The 17,594-nt window shown below is 36.8% G+C and overlaps 2 protein-coding genes across 6 annotated transcripts in view; both read right to left on the reverse strand.

The window, feature by feature from the left end:
* The window catches only part of LOC132198155 (ankyrin repeat and fibronectin type-III domain-containing protein 1), a 75,865-nt gene that overhangs the window by 25,842 nt on the left and 32,429 nt on the right, over positions 1-17,594 (reverse strand). For 3 of the 4 annotated variants that reach the window (XM_059621985.1, XM_059621989.1, XM_059621987.1), the window contains exons 3-5: positions 14,845-14,946; positions 10,969-11,236; positions 4,496-4,752 (exon numbers count right to left, since the gene is read on the reverse strand). In XM_059621985.1, coding sequence (XP_059477968.1) covers positions 4,496-4,752; positions 10,969-11,236; positions 14,845-14,946 — 627 coding nt within the window. The remainder of the gene's footprint in view (positions 1-4,495; positions 4,753-10,968; positions 11,237-14,844; positions 14,947-17,594) is intronic. The other variant, XM_059621986.1, reaches the window with a different exon arrangement.
* LOC132198157 (uncharacterized) lies at positions 588-3,712 on the reverse strand. Of its 2 annotated transcripts, XM_059621996.1 has the most exons (5): positions 3,683-3,712; positions 3,359-3,455; positions 2,677-3,305; positions 2,485-2,621; positions 588-1,844 (listed from the first exon to the last, which is right to left on the reverse strand). In XM_059621996.1, the coding sequence occupies exons 2-3, from the start codon at positions 3,394-3,396 to the stop codon at positions 2,735-2,737; spliced, it is 609 nt and encodes a 202-aa protein (XP_059477979.1). In that variant the 5' UTR covers positions 3,397-3,455; positions 3,683-3,712; the 3' UTR covers positions 588-1,844; positions 2,485-2,621; positions 2,677-2,734. The 2 variants fall into 2 exon arrangements, with proteins under 2 accessions (XP_059477979.1, XP_059477978.1); XM_059621995.1 differs by lacking the exons at positions 3,359-3,455; positions 3,683-3,712 and having other exon boundaries at positions 2,677-2,689.

A 17,594-nucleotide genomic window follows, 5' to 3' on the forward strand; every position in this document is an offset into this window, starting at 1 on the left:
AGTTGACAAAGAATGTTGTAAAATTAATCAGATTGAGATTAAATCTCAAGTTTTAATTGCAAAAATGTCAGAAAAATCGCAATTATGTGATGAGGTTTTTATTTATCAACCACACATGGCCGCACAGGCAAAAAGTTGCAGAACTCGACGCTGCTCCTCTCTGAAAGCTCCACTCGCGGTTTCGCAGAATTTCAAATTCGAGCAGGGTGGAGGAAATTCAAAGGAAATTATTTAAAAAAAAGGGCGGGTTTGACATAAACATACCGACGTACGTTACATAAAAGGAGATTGAGCTGTGTTAAAATGGAATCAATGTAATGAATGTTAAAAAAGGGGCTTTCTAAGCACAGATATTATCTGCGTACAAGAATAAAATGTATTATTTGCAGATATTTTAAATTTTGATTACTAAAATCTCGACTCGATCATCTCTGTTTTATAATATATAATTCAAATCTGTAATCAATTGCTAAGTAAAGTATATTTTCCTTTAAACTGACATTTAAAAAAAATTCATTATTTCATTGCGGACCGGTCCTTTCCTTTCAGGATTAAAATTTATAAAATAAAACAGGAATTAATAATAATTTAACAAGGATAAAAGGATTATAATTTTATTGTTGGTAGACAAGCTTTAGTTTTGTGTTAAAAAACGTTGCAATTAATTAATCATAAACCATCAACAGATTGTACTACTTAGTTTAGGCGCTTTTACTAATTATATAAGACTAAGTCAGAATAAAACTTAAATCAGCACCTTATTATTGGTCAAAACTATATATGAAGTCATTCAATTTTTTTGAAGACGAGGCAGTGGTCAAGGTCAGGCAAGGCGTCATTGTTGTCGCCTTCGAAGTACCTCTTGGTGCTGGAGTGGAAGTGCCGCGCCAGCAGATCAATGGCAATGTGGCACTGGAGATCATCTCTCCTCTTTCCTACGTAGAACTCGAGGATTCTATTGCACAAGTCAAGTTTGTCTGGGGTGAACCAGTTCAGGGGGAGCTGCTTCATCCAGTCCTTGGTCAAAGCCGGAAGCTCCTTCAGCAGTCCGCTCTTTTTGTACTTGGGATTCCTCTTGATGAAGTCATGGGCGAGAGGATGGTTCTCCGACAGAGGCCAATTCTCGTTGCACGGCCTGCATTGGCATTTGTAGCTCGGCCCGTACCAATCCTTGTACTGAACTTGCCTTGAGGCTTTGGGGGTTTCCTGAAGTGAAAGGGGGAAATGAAGTAAATCCTTTCGCCAGCGTCAATGGGCCTCAGGGCTTTCAGAACAAAGGTCTTCAGGTGAGAACAAAGCGCGGCGTTCACTTCACACCCTACAGGAACAGACTTGAGTCGAGGGTAGAAGCTGTGGCCGACGACTCCTAATTTGCAGACGCTGAACTCGTCATTTTTGCACTCCAGCAACGCGTCACGAAAGAGTCCACTGTAGGTGAGGACGATGGGCATGGCCCTCTGGAGGAACTCAAGCAGACTGGCCTTCTTGTCCTTGTCGAGGCCGTCGATGCTCTCCACGACCTTCTCGAAAGTTTCGGACACTCCAACTTCACAAGTGGCCATTTCCGCCATGACTTGAATCTTCTCAAGGTTCAAAAAGTTTTTTAGTTCAGGGGAGGCGTCGCTCGAGACTTGGCCATCGACGAGCGCCCTAACACAGTTGTCCTTGCCAAAAGCTGCCAACATCTCCAGGGCCTGGTTGGACACTCGCACAACACTACAACCATTGGCTTTATCGCTCTCCTTGCTGGCCAACTCGTGGAAAATCTTTTAGGCCGGGGCACACACCACTTTGTGGTGCTTCTGCCACGCATCGTCTGCACATTTCTGGCTGCAGTACAACACCTGGAACACAAAAATATTTAAAAATAATCCATGAAAGTAAGTGTAAAAATGTTAATTTAAATTTTAGATGGAATGGCATTTAAGAGCTTTACTTAAAAAAGGATTTTTGGAGAGTTTGACTATTTTGAATAATTATGCTTATACGTACCTATAATTTCTTTTAATAAATTTGGTTTGCAAAGTTTCCACGTAAAATTTCATTTTAAAACTGATTGTGAGAGAAAGCATTAATATTGAAAATAGCAATTACGTTTGTTTTTTGGAAAAAATTTGATGAATAAAATACTTATAAATGGAATAGTAAGTTGTCTTTAGATGAACGAACAACTAAAATAATATATATATATATATATATATATATATATATATATATATATATATATATATATATATATATATATATATATATATATATAGTTGATAAATTAAAACTGGAACCCGATTATTTTCTTATCTTATTTAATTAAAAACAATATGACGAACGGTTGATATTTAAAAATATCATAAATTTGTTTTTCATACTAGAAACAGGTATCAGAGAAAATCAGTTTGAAATATTCATTCGTGGTGGAATAAGAAGTAAAACGCGGAATATTTTAATTAATTTGAAATTCATTCCATTCCTAAATAAATTTATTACCAGTGAGCAAGTTGAGCAAGGCTGCAGATTGAGGCACTGTTTAATACACTCCGAGCAATGGATCCAGCTGGGCTCGAGGCTTGTGATCATGGACGAGTTGATGTAAAACAAAGGGTCCTCTACGACCAGGACAACACCTAAAAAAATTTCCAATTTATATTTTAAACATACAGCAAACAACAAATTTCAGACCTAAGCTGATCCTCCTCCTGGCAATCAGACTGTTGTCCTTCTTGATGGTGAGAGCGTCCTACACTCGAGGGTCTTCAGGGTTCGGACCGCTAGTCAGAGGAGGCGGCGGCAGGTACTCGACCCTGATGCGAGGCATCACAGGCTTGTGTTTCTCTTCAAACTCCTTCCTCAGGCAGTCCTTGCCCCTCAACTTTGCCTCGGGTTTGATCTTCATTTTGTCAATGATCTGCTTGATGGTTTTCATCTCCTCCTCGGCCTCATCCTTCAGACCCAGGGCCTTCTTTGCCCGAGCGATTAGCAGGTGCAATCGGGCGGCAAACTTTTCAGGGCAGTTGTTCTTCAGGGCGAGTTGGGCGTCGCTGATGGACTCTTGGTAAAAGCCCAGGGTGAAAAGGACGCCACTGCGCTTGAAGTAGAGCAAGCCGCGCTCCTCGCTGCCCTCAGACGTCATCAGGATGCTCTTGTTGAAGGACACGATCGAGTTCCAAAAGTCGCCCTTTTTCAGAAAAACAGAGGCCGAAGTCTTGAGCTCGTCAGGGTCGCTCTGGAGGAAAAGGGGAGGGAAGAGGTCGGTCTGCTCTTCAATGTGCCGCAAAATACCACAACTATCGGCCAAAATCGCGGTCCTCCTGCATTGGAAAAGGACCAAAAGTTTGATAGCAAAATTCAATTATATTCTCACATCACTCGATCGTAGCTGGAAGAATTATTGGACGCCATAATTATCTAAGCATAAAATTATCCTAGACGCTCTCTCAGCCGCGGCGTTGGTAAATATTCTGCAGATATGGGAGAATCTTTATGAAATTTATATTGAAATAGTTCCGCAGCAAGTTCCAAAATTCGCTTGAATTCTTGAGGAATATTTTGAATTTTTCACTACTCCCGACCAAAATCTGCACACTTTACGCTTCTTCAAAAATCTTACGCGATGTCTCATCGAAATAACAAGAACGATTTGCGATTCGAACTGCAGGAAAATCAACGAAATTTCCAGATAACGAACCTTCTTTTTCGATTCGGCAGCCATGATAACAACAATCGGTGTGCGTAAAGAGGAGAAATTCGCAAGAGCAACGACAATTTGACAAAGAATTTAGTGACATTAAATCAGATTGAGATTAAATCTCACGTTTCAATTGCATAAATTCCAAAGTAATTGCAATTAAGTGATTTGGTTTTAATTCATCAACCGCACATCGTCGTACAGGCTTAAGTGTCAGAACTCGACGCTGCTCCTCTCTGAAATCTCCACTCGCTGTTTCAGAGAATTTCAAATTTAAGAGAATATTTAAAATAAAAAGGCGGGTTTTAATATTTATATGGAATCTCGATGCATAATGCTGGAGTATTATATAAAGAAGAAAAAATTTATGTTAAAATAGATTATGAATAGAATAGAATGAAGAATGTTGATAATTTTCAGATAAATGAAAGGTGTTTTTTTATACGAACAAAATTTAAAAAATGTGCCATCAGCTATTTGCACGGGCGGTCCGTGTTCCGTGAACGGATTTATAATAATAAATATAAGCTATTTGCACGGATATACAATCTCTGGTAGTAAATTTTATAGCAAAAAACCTCAGCTGTATAATTTAAAATAAAAGAAGAATTAAAATGTCATTAGAAAAACCTATAATAGTTGTAAACCTTTATTAAATGATGTGTTTTTTCATCAAGCTGCTGCATTAATATTAATAACGATTATACCGACTAAGTTAATTTGTAATTTGTGCGTGTTTTATATCAGCAGCGGCAACAAATAAAATAAAAGATTTATAAATTTAGTAAATTTATAAGCACTTGCATCACTGACCTGCAGCGTTGAGGGCGTCGAACTTGGTTCTTCGTCCGACAGATGGCGAGAGAAGCAAGAGTCGCGGCGGGGCCATCATGAGCGGCGACGGCGCCCGGTGTCTGCACGCGGCCGGGCCGCTGTGGCTGCTGCACGGCGACGCCGACGGCGACAGCGGCCCCGACGGCGACGAGTCGCCGCCCCACGCCGCCTCCACCACGCTGTCGATCGACGACGACCGCTGCAGCCGCCCGCACGACATCAAACTCACGTCGCGCCTGCAACACAAAATTAATTATAATTTTTTTTTCAATTCTCGTCTAATTTAATAGATATTAAAACTTAGGGCAAAAGCTTGTAAATTAATTATTATCATCAATAAACAATGATCTTAAATACCACACACATGGTTTAATTTAAAAAATAAAAATACAAAAATTCGTTTCTTTTTACAATTATTTACGTATGATTTGATAATATTTATATAATTAAAAATCAGAATCAGATACATAAAATTAATTATGTATATATGTAACAACAATTGAATTATGTAATTGTAGATGATTTATTTTGGCAAGAAAAATCAAAATCCTTCAGGCGCGCAGTTCATTGGAAAGTTCGTAGTTTCTTCAACACAGAATGTGTGACACATCATTTAAAAGGTCAGGTCACAAGGAATCGATTGGTGACCACAAACCTTTGCTTTACTGCAATCGCCATACCCGACCTAACGTTCTTTGAAAAAAATGTTGATTTGAATATTTTTTAAGCTTTTCGGCATAAAACACGTTTCCTCCACCGCTTCCTTATCAAAACATCTGTTTATCTATCTATTTCCGTTTCCCACATTTTTTTTATTCTGTACTTTATTTTTTATACTTTAGGGTTTCTCTATTTTCAGTTCATATACATCACTGGATGGAATAAAAAGAAGTGGTTAGATGTGTGCGAAAAAATGGGTATGCGAGTGCTGGGCACGTCTGTTTTGAATAAGAAACTGCCTTTTCGTGTTGCTGGATGATTTAGTCTGGGCAGAGAGAAAAGTGTGTGCCCAGAGAAAAGAATGGGCCGGCGTGCTCGGCGCGCAAAGTGCTCTCCACAGCTCTTTTCCCATTACACCCCCTAGCTCTTGTCGTTTATTGTTGCGTTTCCCAAAAAAATGCAATCCACCTTCACCGAAATGGACACACTCTCAACACTATAGAATTTGTTCGCAAAAGTTTTCGCATCAACCCTCGCGCTACTTTAATTCTGAATGATTCAAAATGCTTCGTTTTGCACAAAATAGTTTCTTGGTTAATTAAAAAATATGTATGTAATTCAAGATTATCAATTAATTTAACGTCAACTTGACGTAATCCATTTTTAAATTTATAAATAAGAAATTTATATTATTTACCTCACACTTGGCCATTTATTTGCTACAAGTATATGAAATAAATTTTTGACCGCAAACCCAATTTATGGGATTCACAGCAACAAAAAGAGCGAAAACAAAACGCGCCCTTTGACCGCACGCTCCGGTTTCTGCTTCCGACGGATCCGAGAAGCACAAACAGTATATTAAGGACCTTCCACTAAAATCGTTGCGATTTTCAAATTAATTCAAGCTCCATATTCAATTTCAGGTAATCAAACTTTGTTCTTTACGTTATTTACAGTAAAAAATATTTTTCTTGGCAAACTCCATACTCTCCTATACATATATCTATATTATTTTATCAATTAATTTCCTAGGAAACCATATTTATAAAAATAAAAAATAAGATAATTTTCCGGAAGTTTGCAAATTTTAGGCAATTATGCTAACATCTAAATTTGAGGTGGATTTCATGAATAATTGAAACCGGGCGAACCTCATTGCATGGAAAAAAGGACCCCAAAAGGCACATTACGAAGCTGTTGACGGACTCCTTTGCTTAATTAATTTTTCTGCAATTTGTTAGTTAAAATTAAATTCTCCCTGATTCTCCCGATAATTTTTTTTAATTCCTTCCACTTTTACAATGAGTTCTATTTTGACTCGACAAAACCCTAGGTTTTGAAAGTACCTGCAGACCGCAGGTGGCCTTTAGGGGTCAGTTGTCCTTTATTTTTACTTTTGCAACCAGGTTTGTTCGGTTGTTCAATTTTTCCATTAGTTAATTTGGAAATAAAATAAATTGAAATTTTAATACTTCTTTTTTATATCGAGTAGAAGATCAACATGTGTATTAATCTTGTGAGCAAAAGTGGCGCCTACTTCATCGTCGGAGTCAACACGGTGAGATTTTCATCAAAAATAATTTATTGGATGTTTAAAAAAAACTTCATATTACAGTTTAACGCAATTCTTTCGCTGATTTACGTCGGCCTCCTGGTGTACGGAGCTATTGCATTATACCCTGGTAACATTTTTAGTTTTTTATAAACAATTAAACGCAGCTTAAAATTTAAAAATCAACAGACACCGTGGCCGTGCCCATAATCATCGGAGTGATTGGAATCACGATTGTTTTGCTAATTTTGTTGCTGCAGTACCAGCTGTACCTGGGGGCCAAATTGGTCAGTTTCTTTCAACCCAATTTTAATTTTTTAATTATTTTAAAGTGACAATTGAACAGGACGACGCTGGCAAGGTGCAGTGCTGGCTGCGCACGTACATGTTTGTGATTTTTCCCATTCAGATCATTGGGTTGATTATGACGATCGTTCAAATTCAAAATCGGTGGATCGACCTGGTTTTGGGACTGCTCGCCTTGTGTAAGCGTGAAAAGCTCATAACTTCATTATATTCTCTCATAAATATCTTGACTTTTTCCAGCCTGGCTTATTCTTTCCGTCCGCGCAATGCACATTTACCGCAAGCAGATGCTCGGCCTAAATCCATCTACTACACTTCACCCTTAAAAATCACTCCTGATATTTGGAAACTTGCATTTCTTGGCCCTAAAACATGCCAAAAATAATTTATTCTCTTTTGGAGAAACCGTTCAATTAATTAGAATATTGACGAGATCAAATTTAACTCTTTCCTCAATTCCAATCAAATTGAGAGAAAACTTTTAATGTTCGTCAAGTTACGACATGATTTAATTATAATTTTTATCAACAACAATTTAAATAAAACAATGAAATATTTAAAGAATAATACTTTTTAGTAAAATAATTTTTAAAAACTGCCACTGTCACGAGGAAAAAGAATGATTGAGGCGCTTCGATGAGCATTTCTATGAGAGTATTTTGGTCAAGTCTTGGAGCCAATGGGAGCCAAGTATGATAAAATAATTTCAATAATTATAACAATTGGTTCTGTTTTGAGAAGAGAAAAACGGAGCCCAAAATTTATATCAATTAGTGATATCTTCCTTCTGTCTTACTCCTCATTTAAAAAAAATATTCTTAGTTCCTAAATAAATTACCAATGAAGATCGATGGTAAAAATTTGATGTCATTTTCAAGCAAAAAAAAAGTTTTTCCTTTCTGCTTAAAATTTAAAATAACAGTTTTTGTTATATGAGCATTATCAATACAGAGATCAAGGAATTAAGAGTCAATAAAACCATTTTATGTAATATTTGTTTCTAATTTTAAGAAAATTAAAATCTTGTGAACGGTCAAATTTTATAAAATGTTTATTTTTAATTAAATTGCGGGAATTTCTCTCGATTCGATAGCTGAGGTCACGATGAATCAATTATGGTGACATACGATCAAGCACACCGTGATAATTGGGGAGGAAACAACAAAAATTACATATTTCTCATATAAAAGTGCTCGATCTCCACTGCAGCTCTCATCATTTAGCGTTTCGCAAAAAAAATGCAATCAATCTTCAAAGGCCGAATTTGTTCCTAAACGTTTCCGTATCATCTCTGGAAAATGCTCTGCTATATGTAAAATTCAAAATCCTTCTTATACTTTGATTTGTAAATGTAATAAATAAATGAAAATTTAATTTACAAAAGTCACATTCGTTCAAAAATATTTAGATGTAGAGAAATATTTCTACATTGAGCCGATGTAGATTGCCGTGAACTTCACTTGAAATATTATGTAAATTATTTGGCTCAAAAATCAGTTGTTCATTATCATTAACTACCGAGTACACAAAATGTAACTTTGACCTCAAACGAGTTTCAAGGATTCAATAGCAAGGAATGAAAACAATTAATGCACTTTGACCGCATGCACTGGTTTCCACTTCCGACAGATCCAAATAGTATATAAGGGCCTTCTTCAATCATTGTCGAGCATTTGGCTGCGTCGAATTTGAGGTAATGCAACTTTGTTTCTTACTTTTACTACAATGATAATTAATTTTTTTTTTATTATTTTGCAATAATTATGCTTTGGAAATTATGATCTGTAATAACAATATCAATTAATTTGAAGTAAAATATATTATATTGTTAAACCATGAAATTTTTGAATAATTTTCTACAAAAATCGGTTCGGCAAATTGTAAATCACGTTTTTAATCCACCTATTACTTTACAACTTAATTTCAAATATGGTTTTGCAATTAATTAAATTAAATTTATTGTGATTTTCTTCTTCGTCTATTTTCAAGATAATTCTATCAACAAGGGGAAAAATGTGTAATCTTGCTAGCAAAACTGGCGCCTACTTCATCTTCGCAATCAACACGGTGAGGTTTCCATTTAAAAATATTTTATATCAGGTTTTAAAAGAAAAAATGTATTTCAGATTCTCGCAATTTTGTCTTTGGTCTATACCGTTTTTTTGATTTATGTGCTGGCTCTGTTATACCGTAAGAATTTTTCAGACAAAAACTTAATAAAAAAAATTCCATTAATAAAAAATCCACGTGAGCAGAACAGAAGGCTGTGTGGTTGGGCGTGCCCATAATCTTCGGAGTGATTGGAATTGGCGTCGGTTGCCTGATGTTGTTGCTTCAGTACCAACTGTTCCTGGGGGCCAAATCGGTCGGTTTCTTAATTAAAATCCACCTCTGCGCTTTTAATTTTCCAAGTGAATATCTCAAACAGAACGACCCTGGCAAGGTGCAGTGCTGGCTGCGCACGTACAAGTTCGTTATCATTCCTCTGATGATTGTTGAGTTGATCTCTGCGATCGCTAAAAGCCAGCACAGGAACTTGGTGTTGAGCCTCGTCGTCTTGGGTGAGCGCAACTAATTAACTCATCTTGATATGAATATTTTGATTCACTTTTGTCTTGTGGCAGCCTGGTATTGTTTTGCCGTCTACGCAATGCACACGTACCGCAAGCAGTTGGTCGTCGAAAAACAACCCACGCCGCGCCCCAGTCATGAGATATGAGCTCGACTTTAAATGGAAAAGCAAGACATGCCAATTATTGATCTTGAATTTCATTTTCATGTAACAATCTTAGTAAAGTTGTTAACCAAATTTAACTTTTCCTCTGCGTCATTTCAATCAATTGTTAACAAAATTTCAACGACTGATGCAACTGATTTTTATTGTAATTTTTAACTGCAAATAAAATATATAATCTCATTAAGATATACTTTTATAGTGTAAAAATAATTTTTAATTTCTTTCACTGCCACAAGAATAATGGATTTTGAAGCGCGGTGCGGCCACATCCTTCAATCTTTTCAGGAAAAACAGCATTTTACATGCAGGAGACGTGTTGAAATAAATGATTCTGTCTTGAGAGGCTTTGATAACAAGGAAGCTCAAAATTTTACAGTTTGGAAATGAGGCAATCTTTATTCTGACTCAGTTTTTAGAAACAAAATCACTCTTGCAAACAAACGGCTCAATTTATAATTAATTTTGATGGTAATTTTCCTCTACATTAGTTGGTCAGTTCCAGGGAGACGCATCAAAAGAAAAATTCAAGTCATGGGAAGAACTGAGAAGAACATTGATTTTTTGAAATCTTAATGGGAATATTCTTCTTTTCTCAAAGTTTGCTCGACCAAAATTGATCAAACTCACCAAAATCACGTTCATATCACCCCAATTAAGATATGGAAAAAATAACGACATAAAAAATTAACACTGATCTTAAGATACAAGCAGGGAAAAGGTTCATATAAATTTTAAAATCAGTGTAAATATCATTATCTCCATTATATATCGTCGTTAAGTTTTAACAAATTGATACCGATCATGGTTCTGTTCCGATCTTTGACAAGAGTGATGCTCAAAATTATTAATAATGCGTATGAAATGAGCCAATTCTGACGACTCCTAATTTGCTTTGAAAATACAATGTAGCATTTTTTGTGGATTTTTTTCAGTTTAATTAACTTTGTTGCGTTAAAATTCGTCTCGCTTTTATAACTGTTTAAAATATCTCATTTAAGGATTCAGTTAATTCACTGATTCGATTCATCCGTTCAGACGTGAAAAAATAATAAACAAATTAATAATATCAAATTTATTTGAAAGTTTTCAATAAAAACACAAATAAATTTTGGACTTTTAGAATTTAAAATATATTTATAAAAATAAACTTGATCGCCTTGCGTATGGGAATGAGATTGATATATAATTTTGTACCTTTCCCAGCTGAGTCTGCGCGGCTTTTCGTGGTCGCCGGCCGAGAGGTGGTTGTTGTTGCGGGCGTCGCTGGAAGCGCTCGAGGTGCTGCCGCGCTGGTTGAGGAGGCGCGACAGGCGGTAGAGGGCCGTGGGCTGCGGCGCCGCGCCGCCGCCGCCGCCGCCCCCCGACGACGGCGCCGTCAGGAAGAAGCGCGACTGCGGCACCGCCAGTCGCAGGCTCGACGGCACGCGCGGCTCCGGCGACGACAGCCGCGGTTTGTTGCTCCCTGCCAAGCAAAAGCCGACGATTTGTAATTAAAATTCTCAACGAATTTGCAAAATTATAAAGACTTAAAGCGAGAACAGAGGCAGGGAAAAGCGGGGAGAGAGCAACGTGTGTCCTGAGCTTTTCTTTTTCTAAAATTGGTGAAAAATAAATTATAATTTGGATTTGTTTGGCTCAAACTTTAGATGGAAAGTTTAGCTCATTTAATTTGATCTACATCAGAAGTAATTTGTGAAATGATGCATTATTTTGACTGAATTTAAAAATAAAAATAAAAAAATGGTCTAGAAATCTAAAAAAGCTACAAAATAATCCAAAAATTAACAGAGAGTCTCAAAAATTGTCTAAAAATCTAAAGTAGAGAACAATTTTTATGAAAAGAATATAAAAATATTAGTTTTTTCTTTTCATATTTTAAATCAGCATATAAACAAAGACTTTTTCACCAGTCTACAGTAAATTTTGTGCTATTCATTAACTCTTACAGTGTTGTTGAAAAGACCGCCAAGTTTACGATCACACACTCGTAAAATTTTATTCGGCGAAATTAGCCTTTGACGCCTCAATAGGTTTTTATTCTCCAGTAAGCAACTCGTCCTAAAGTTTACATTTTGTCACAACATTTTTCACACCCGGACCGAAAAAAAATTGCAAAAAAAAAATGCGTCAATCGATGTATGGGGAGGGAGGCGAGGTCAACATTGACCGGGTGTGGCGGATGAGTTTGATTTGAAAAATTGAGTGACCCGAATGTGACTTGGCCCGGAATAAAGAAGGAAGAAAAGGTCTCCGCTTCGGGGGATTAGGGTAGGCTCGCCCGCGATGCGGCAAAAGTTGTTGGGCTCGGAATTGATTTGCAATGAAGCGACAACGTCTCTTCGCTTCTCCTCCCAGACAAATTAATCAACTGCGCTGCCGTTTGCAATTTTCCACTCAAAGTCGAAAAGAGACGTTTCAGCAAAAAGGTTTAATCATTAAATAAATTACTTTTTAATCATTTGAAGTAATAAATTTTCTTAATTTAACTAATCAAATTCATATTAAAAATGGGCCAGCCTAAAATTGATTAATTTTGCAATCCACGGAATTTATTTCAAATTTCTTTCCATTTACCTTTGTTATGAAAAAAAAAATAAATAAATAAATATCGCGTGCCTTCCTAAAAAATTCCATCAAAATGTGTTCAGCAACAGATTAGTACAGAAAACCAATTTGCTTTTTATTTTTATTTTTTTACATTTGAAGAAATTCTTCCCACGGAGTCAAATTGATATTCATTCCGTGATTGGAAATATGAAAAAGATCGATTTGAGCGTGCGTGCCTCGGAGCCATCTCTCTCTATCTCTTTTCTGAATCAAAATAATGTTGGTCCGACGACTGAAAGTTATGCAGACCCGCTGGGTCCGTGCGTCGTGCAGGTTGCATAACTTTTGCTCCTCAACCGTTTGTGTTGCAGATTCGATAACGGCCTCTCGAGTCCATTCAGAGGCCGACGCCGCAGGGTGGTGTTAAAACGGACTTTTCTAATTAGTGCCGGTCGCTGACGACGATCCGCTCCTTGCACCAACTCCAATTAAGGTCGATGTTGATCGAGTGCCCAACGGAGCGTTTTCATGTAATGCAATTTTTCTTGCTCTGCCTTCAAAGCATGACAGGCAGATTAAGAGCTTTCCCAGCAAATGGAATTTTAATCTAATTGAACTTTGATAAATTATTCTGACGATATTTATTTTTGAAATTATTGAAAAACAAATTGCTAAGAAACTTTATAAACAACGTTCCGTAGTTTTGGTTTTAAACAATATTTTCTCAGCTTATTTTGTTTATTTAGAATATTTCTAGGTATAAATCAAGGTTGATCAATGCAATTTTCGGAAAAAAATGAAGTTTGAAAATGTAATTTGTGAAGTGATTCCTTATCCTTTAATAATTATTGAAAATAATCAAGATTGGAGATTAAAAAAAATTAGTCTCTGCGACAGTTTAAAGCAATTGACGATTATAGAATTTGAGTGATCTCATTGGTCCCAACAGCTCCCCTCATTGGAAAGGTCAGATCATGAGGAATCGATTGTCCAGGGTCACCAAAAGATTACAAGAAAAGGGCAAATTACTTTTTATAATTGTCTGAGAAAAGTTCCTCGAACCTAAATAAGCTGCTCTTGGTTTCATCATTTGGCCGAAATTTTCAATAGTGAATAAGTAAAATTTCCTTCCGGCTCTCTTTGCTGGAGCTGCAAAAAAATTCACGGCCGATTTGTCTTTGGTTGAGCGGGCAGACGAGTTTGAGGGATAATTTGGAGCCTGTGTGGTCATTTGCGTTCGGCGGGGGCGATGATGAAGCCACATCAAAGCGGCCCTTTTTCCGCTCCAATTTCAAGACCAAACCGGTGGAAACTCGGTCTCCTTTGTGGCGCCGCAAAAATCGGCGGCGATGAATGTGAATGGCCTGCAGCACCACTTTTATATTGAATGGAATTGAAAAAATAAAAGGAGATCGCTTTGCATTCATTAGAGACGAGAACCGCCGCAAATAAAAAACAAAAGGCTTTGATCCGTCTGATTGAGGAAGGAAAGAAGTTTTGTGTTTAAATGATTTACTGGGGCCTTTTCGGCTTAGCCGATCATGGGTTGCTTATTACGCAGGGAAATGGAAGCACCTGCTTCCCATTTATTATGCTAATTGCCGGAACGGAAGGACGACTCACTTGCCTCATAACTCTATTCGCAAATCGCCCAATGTTGTTTTTCCTTTGGCAGAATTGGCCGGTTGCGTGCCCGATGCAATTTACAACCGGAGAAAAATTGATCCTGAATGAATAAAAAAGGGATGAATTATTTTTTGCTGAAAGTATTGCGAGGATAACTTAATTCGTCGGTTATTTGCAGAGTAAACAGACATGCAAATTTGATCAAATGCAAATTCTGCCTCCGAACGACGACGGTCTTATTCAATTTGCACGCACGCATCTTTGCCGCCACGGCAGCGATTTTGCCCACCCTACTCACTTTGATTGAACTCCAAGCAGACCCTTTTCATTTCAAAGTCACTTGAAAAAAGATGAAATCTAGAAAGGAACTGAAAAAAGTCCTTTTGAGATTCATTTGAGTAAAACCGCCTATTATAAAAAAAAAATAATCAATCAATTTAAAGAGTTATTGATTTCCAAAGTTTCCATAGACTGGCAGACAACTTTGTTATTTGCAAAAGTTTGGAAATTATTAATATAAGAACTTCAAGAAAATGGGATTACTTGGAATCTCAATAAATGCACAATTTGATCAATTTACTATAACTTTTAGACCTTTCAAATAAAAATTAAATTTTTATAATAAAAAAGGAACTTTCAATACAATTTTAATTGGAAAACGCATTATAAACGTTTATAATTTGATATGCAATGATTTCAATTTACAAATAAAACTAATTTTTTGCTAAAGAATTTACATAGAACATCGCAGAGCATCTAATTATTGACATTCAAACCACATCTCAGCGCAGCTAAAGTGTGCAGTTAATAAGCAGCGTACGTGTTTTTGTTTTTATACACACAAGTGTGGTAATTGCAGGGGTTGCAAGCGAGGGAGGGGGAGGCTGAGCTACTCACACTCGGTGGACACGTTTTCGTCGTCTGTAAAAGAAATCTTGGGCGGCTGCAGCCTCAAAATGGACTTGGATTTCTGCTGCGGCGGCGTCGCCGAGCCCTCTCCTTCAAAAACACATTCTCGATTAAATTCCTTTGCTCTGCAAAACTTTTGCGACTTCTGCGAAATATTATGAACATGATATGGGGGAGGAGGCGAGTGATGTGTGTTGGTGAAATCTGGTATAAAAATTATTTCCCTTACTTTTTCCTTTCAACCGCGATCCCAGCAAGGTTTCTTTCGTCTTTTTATCCGCTGTAAAAGTTTTACAGGCCGATCACTTTTTCTTCCATTGAGTTTTTTTTTTTATCAATATTGAAGATAAATTGAGTGAGAGAAAAATTGGTACTTTTGAAAGCAGATTTTGTTTTTAAAAGTGGATGCGTTGCATGGTGCGAGCATAAATTTGTGATGTTTCGGCCTCGAGTTCAGAGCAAACATTTGAACTTTTCGGCTGCTCACTTTCAAAGGGTTCGAAAACTTGTGAAGCCCTGCTCTCTGAATTCGAGATAAACACACAGACATTTTCACTTCTCTCTGCTCCTGACGCGAATTACCAAAGTTGGAATTTAATCAAAAGTGAGAGAGAGCGAAACTGAATCAAATTATAAGCAGCGGAATTATTTCTGAGAAAATGATTTTCACCCCCGCAATAAGGGCGGCCCCTGGGGCGGAAAATCCCATTTAAAGAGAGTTGCTGGCGACAAATGGCTGTGGTGGCCAAAGTCCCAGGCCTGGACATTTCCCCCGCGGGCCCTGCACTGCGCGCCGCGCACAAACTCCACTTTTCACTCTCGTCCATTCAAATTAACCTGCGTAATGCACGCGCACTCTTTCCAAATCTAATTAAAATTAATGACTTGCTTTTTGACTTTCCAACAAAATTAATACAAAAGACGAAAAAATTATTTATTTACAAATTCTGGAACATTGTGATTTTCCAATATTTTTTTCTCCAATTTATTTGTAATGAAATTTTTGAAAAAAAAAATCCACGGAATACTTAACAATTTGCTCTTGAGACTCTCTCTTAATTTTTAGGTAAAAGATTTAAATACGTATTTGTGCCAAATTGTAATAAAGCGATTTTCATTCCAATTGAAAAATATAAATGATAGAAAATATTTAATTTAATTAATAGAAATTCAAATATTTATAAATTTCATTGAAAACCGTTCTTTGCTTCTTTTTGCTTTAATATTTCTGTTGATATAAAAGGGCCGACTGATATTTGCATAAGTCTATCAATTGCTTATAATAATTAGGGCAAAAAATTACAGCCCGTTTATAAAATGAAAATAAATTGACTTATCAAATAATCCTCGAAGCGTTTCGTGATTTTCCAGCATAAATAAGCTCTTCGTCTCGTAAATATAAACAGCAGCTTTTCCGTTTACAGCGATTGTGTACATTTGGTTATTTGTCGAGTTGCAAAAAGTGGCGCGTCCTTGGGGCGTTTCCTCGCTCCGAATCCGGCCCAAGGTCGGCCGAGGCAAACGTGGCATTATTTTTGCCATTCGACTTTCTTTGTACGTCGCGCACTTGCTGAGAAATTGCGCTTTTTCAACCCGTCAGCCCGCCCGCGGCCTGATATGACTCGCGAAATTTGTCTTTTTCAACAAAAGGTCCTTTGACTCCTCGCCATTTATAATCTTCAGCTTAATTCATGCCAAAATATAACAAAAGGAAGATGCCTTTTCAAGTGTTAACCGCAAATTCCTTTAAAAAGATGGATTTTTGAGGGTTTTAGAAAGTATTTCAAAAGTTTAGTCAAAGATATTGAAAATTTTTAAAAATAGGATAAACAAGGGAAAAAACAGGAAAAAAACTAACATTCAAACTCTGAATTTTCTAAAAATAACTAATAATGTTTGTTTTTTAACTTTTTAAAATTATAATGCATCAAAACACTTAAAAATTTCAAATAATTGGTGAAAATCAAAATTAATTTATAATCTTAAAATTCCTTGAACTATTTTCAACCTTCAATAAATCATTTAATTTTTTTTATAACGACGTGAGAGGTGTTTTCGAATGAGTCGCTGGGCACTTTAAATTGTGTCAGATGGCGCGTCGTAAATTTGCATCTGCTGATTAAATTAGAGCAAATGTGTCCGGCCGATGGTCTCGTCTCGTCGCTCTGCAAAACACACCCCGAGCCGAGCAGCTTTGACGTCATCTCGCCACTCTGTTGTTATTTTTCATTGCTACCCTTTTTTGCGGCGGACACACGGCGATTTATGACATCCAAGCTCCATTTCCAGCCGCGACACGACCCACCTGACGCACCGATCCGTCTCCGCACCCCCAACAAAATGCGCAAACACTAAATCCAAATGTGACATTTTCCGATCGAAAGTAAAAGAATTAAAGCAGCCAATCAGGTTGGAAATTAAAATCTTGTTTGAAAATATTCTCACTTATTCAGTTTAAAAGAAGCTAAAATTGTTTCAATTTTATAAATTTAATTTTGTTTTTGTGTGTTTTTTTCTAGTTAAAATTTGATGGATTTTTACTAACATTAATAAAAATTTTAGACATATTTGATTAATTTTCTAATGAAATTTTTAATTGAGGAGAAATACTGAAATTGAAGCGCTTATTTCCGCATGTGCAAATTTTCGTTTCATCCGGCGCGGCGCAACGGAAAATTAGCCACGCGGGGTTTTAATGCCGCGCGTTGACTCTATTTCCGGCCTTTTCCCTGCAGATG

This window comes from Neocloeon triangulifer, unplaced genomic scaffold (genome assembly GCF_031216515.1).
Source record: "Neocloeon triangulifer isolate White Clay Creek 2 clone unplaced genomic scaffold, ASM3121651v1 ptg000012l, whole genome shotgun sequence".
NCBI lineage: Eukaryota > Metazoa > Arthropoda > Insecta > Ephemeroptera > Baetidae > Neocloeon > Neocloeon triangulifer.

Coding starts and splice junctions, on each gene's coding strand:
- LOC132198157 (XM_059621995.1), bottom strand. CDS start 1,685: ATGTTGGCAGCTTTTGGCAAGGACAACTGTGTTAGGGCGCTCGTCGAT.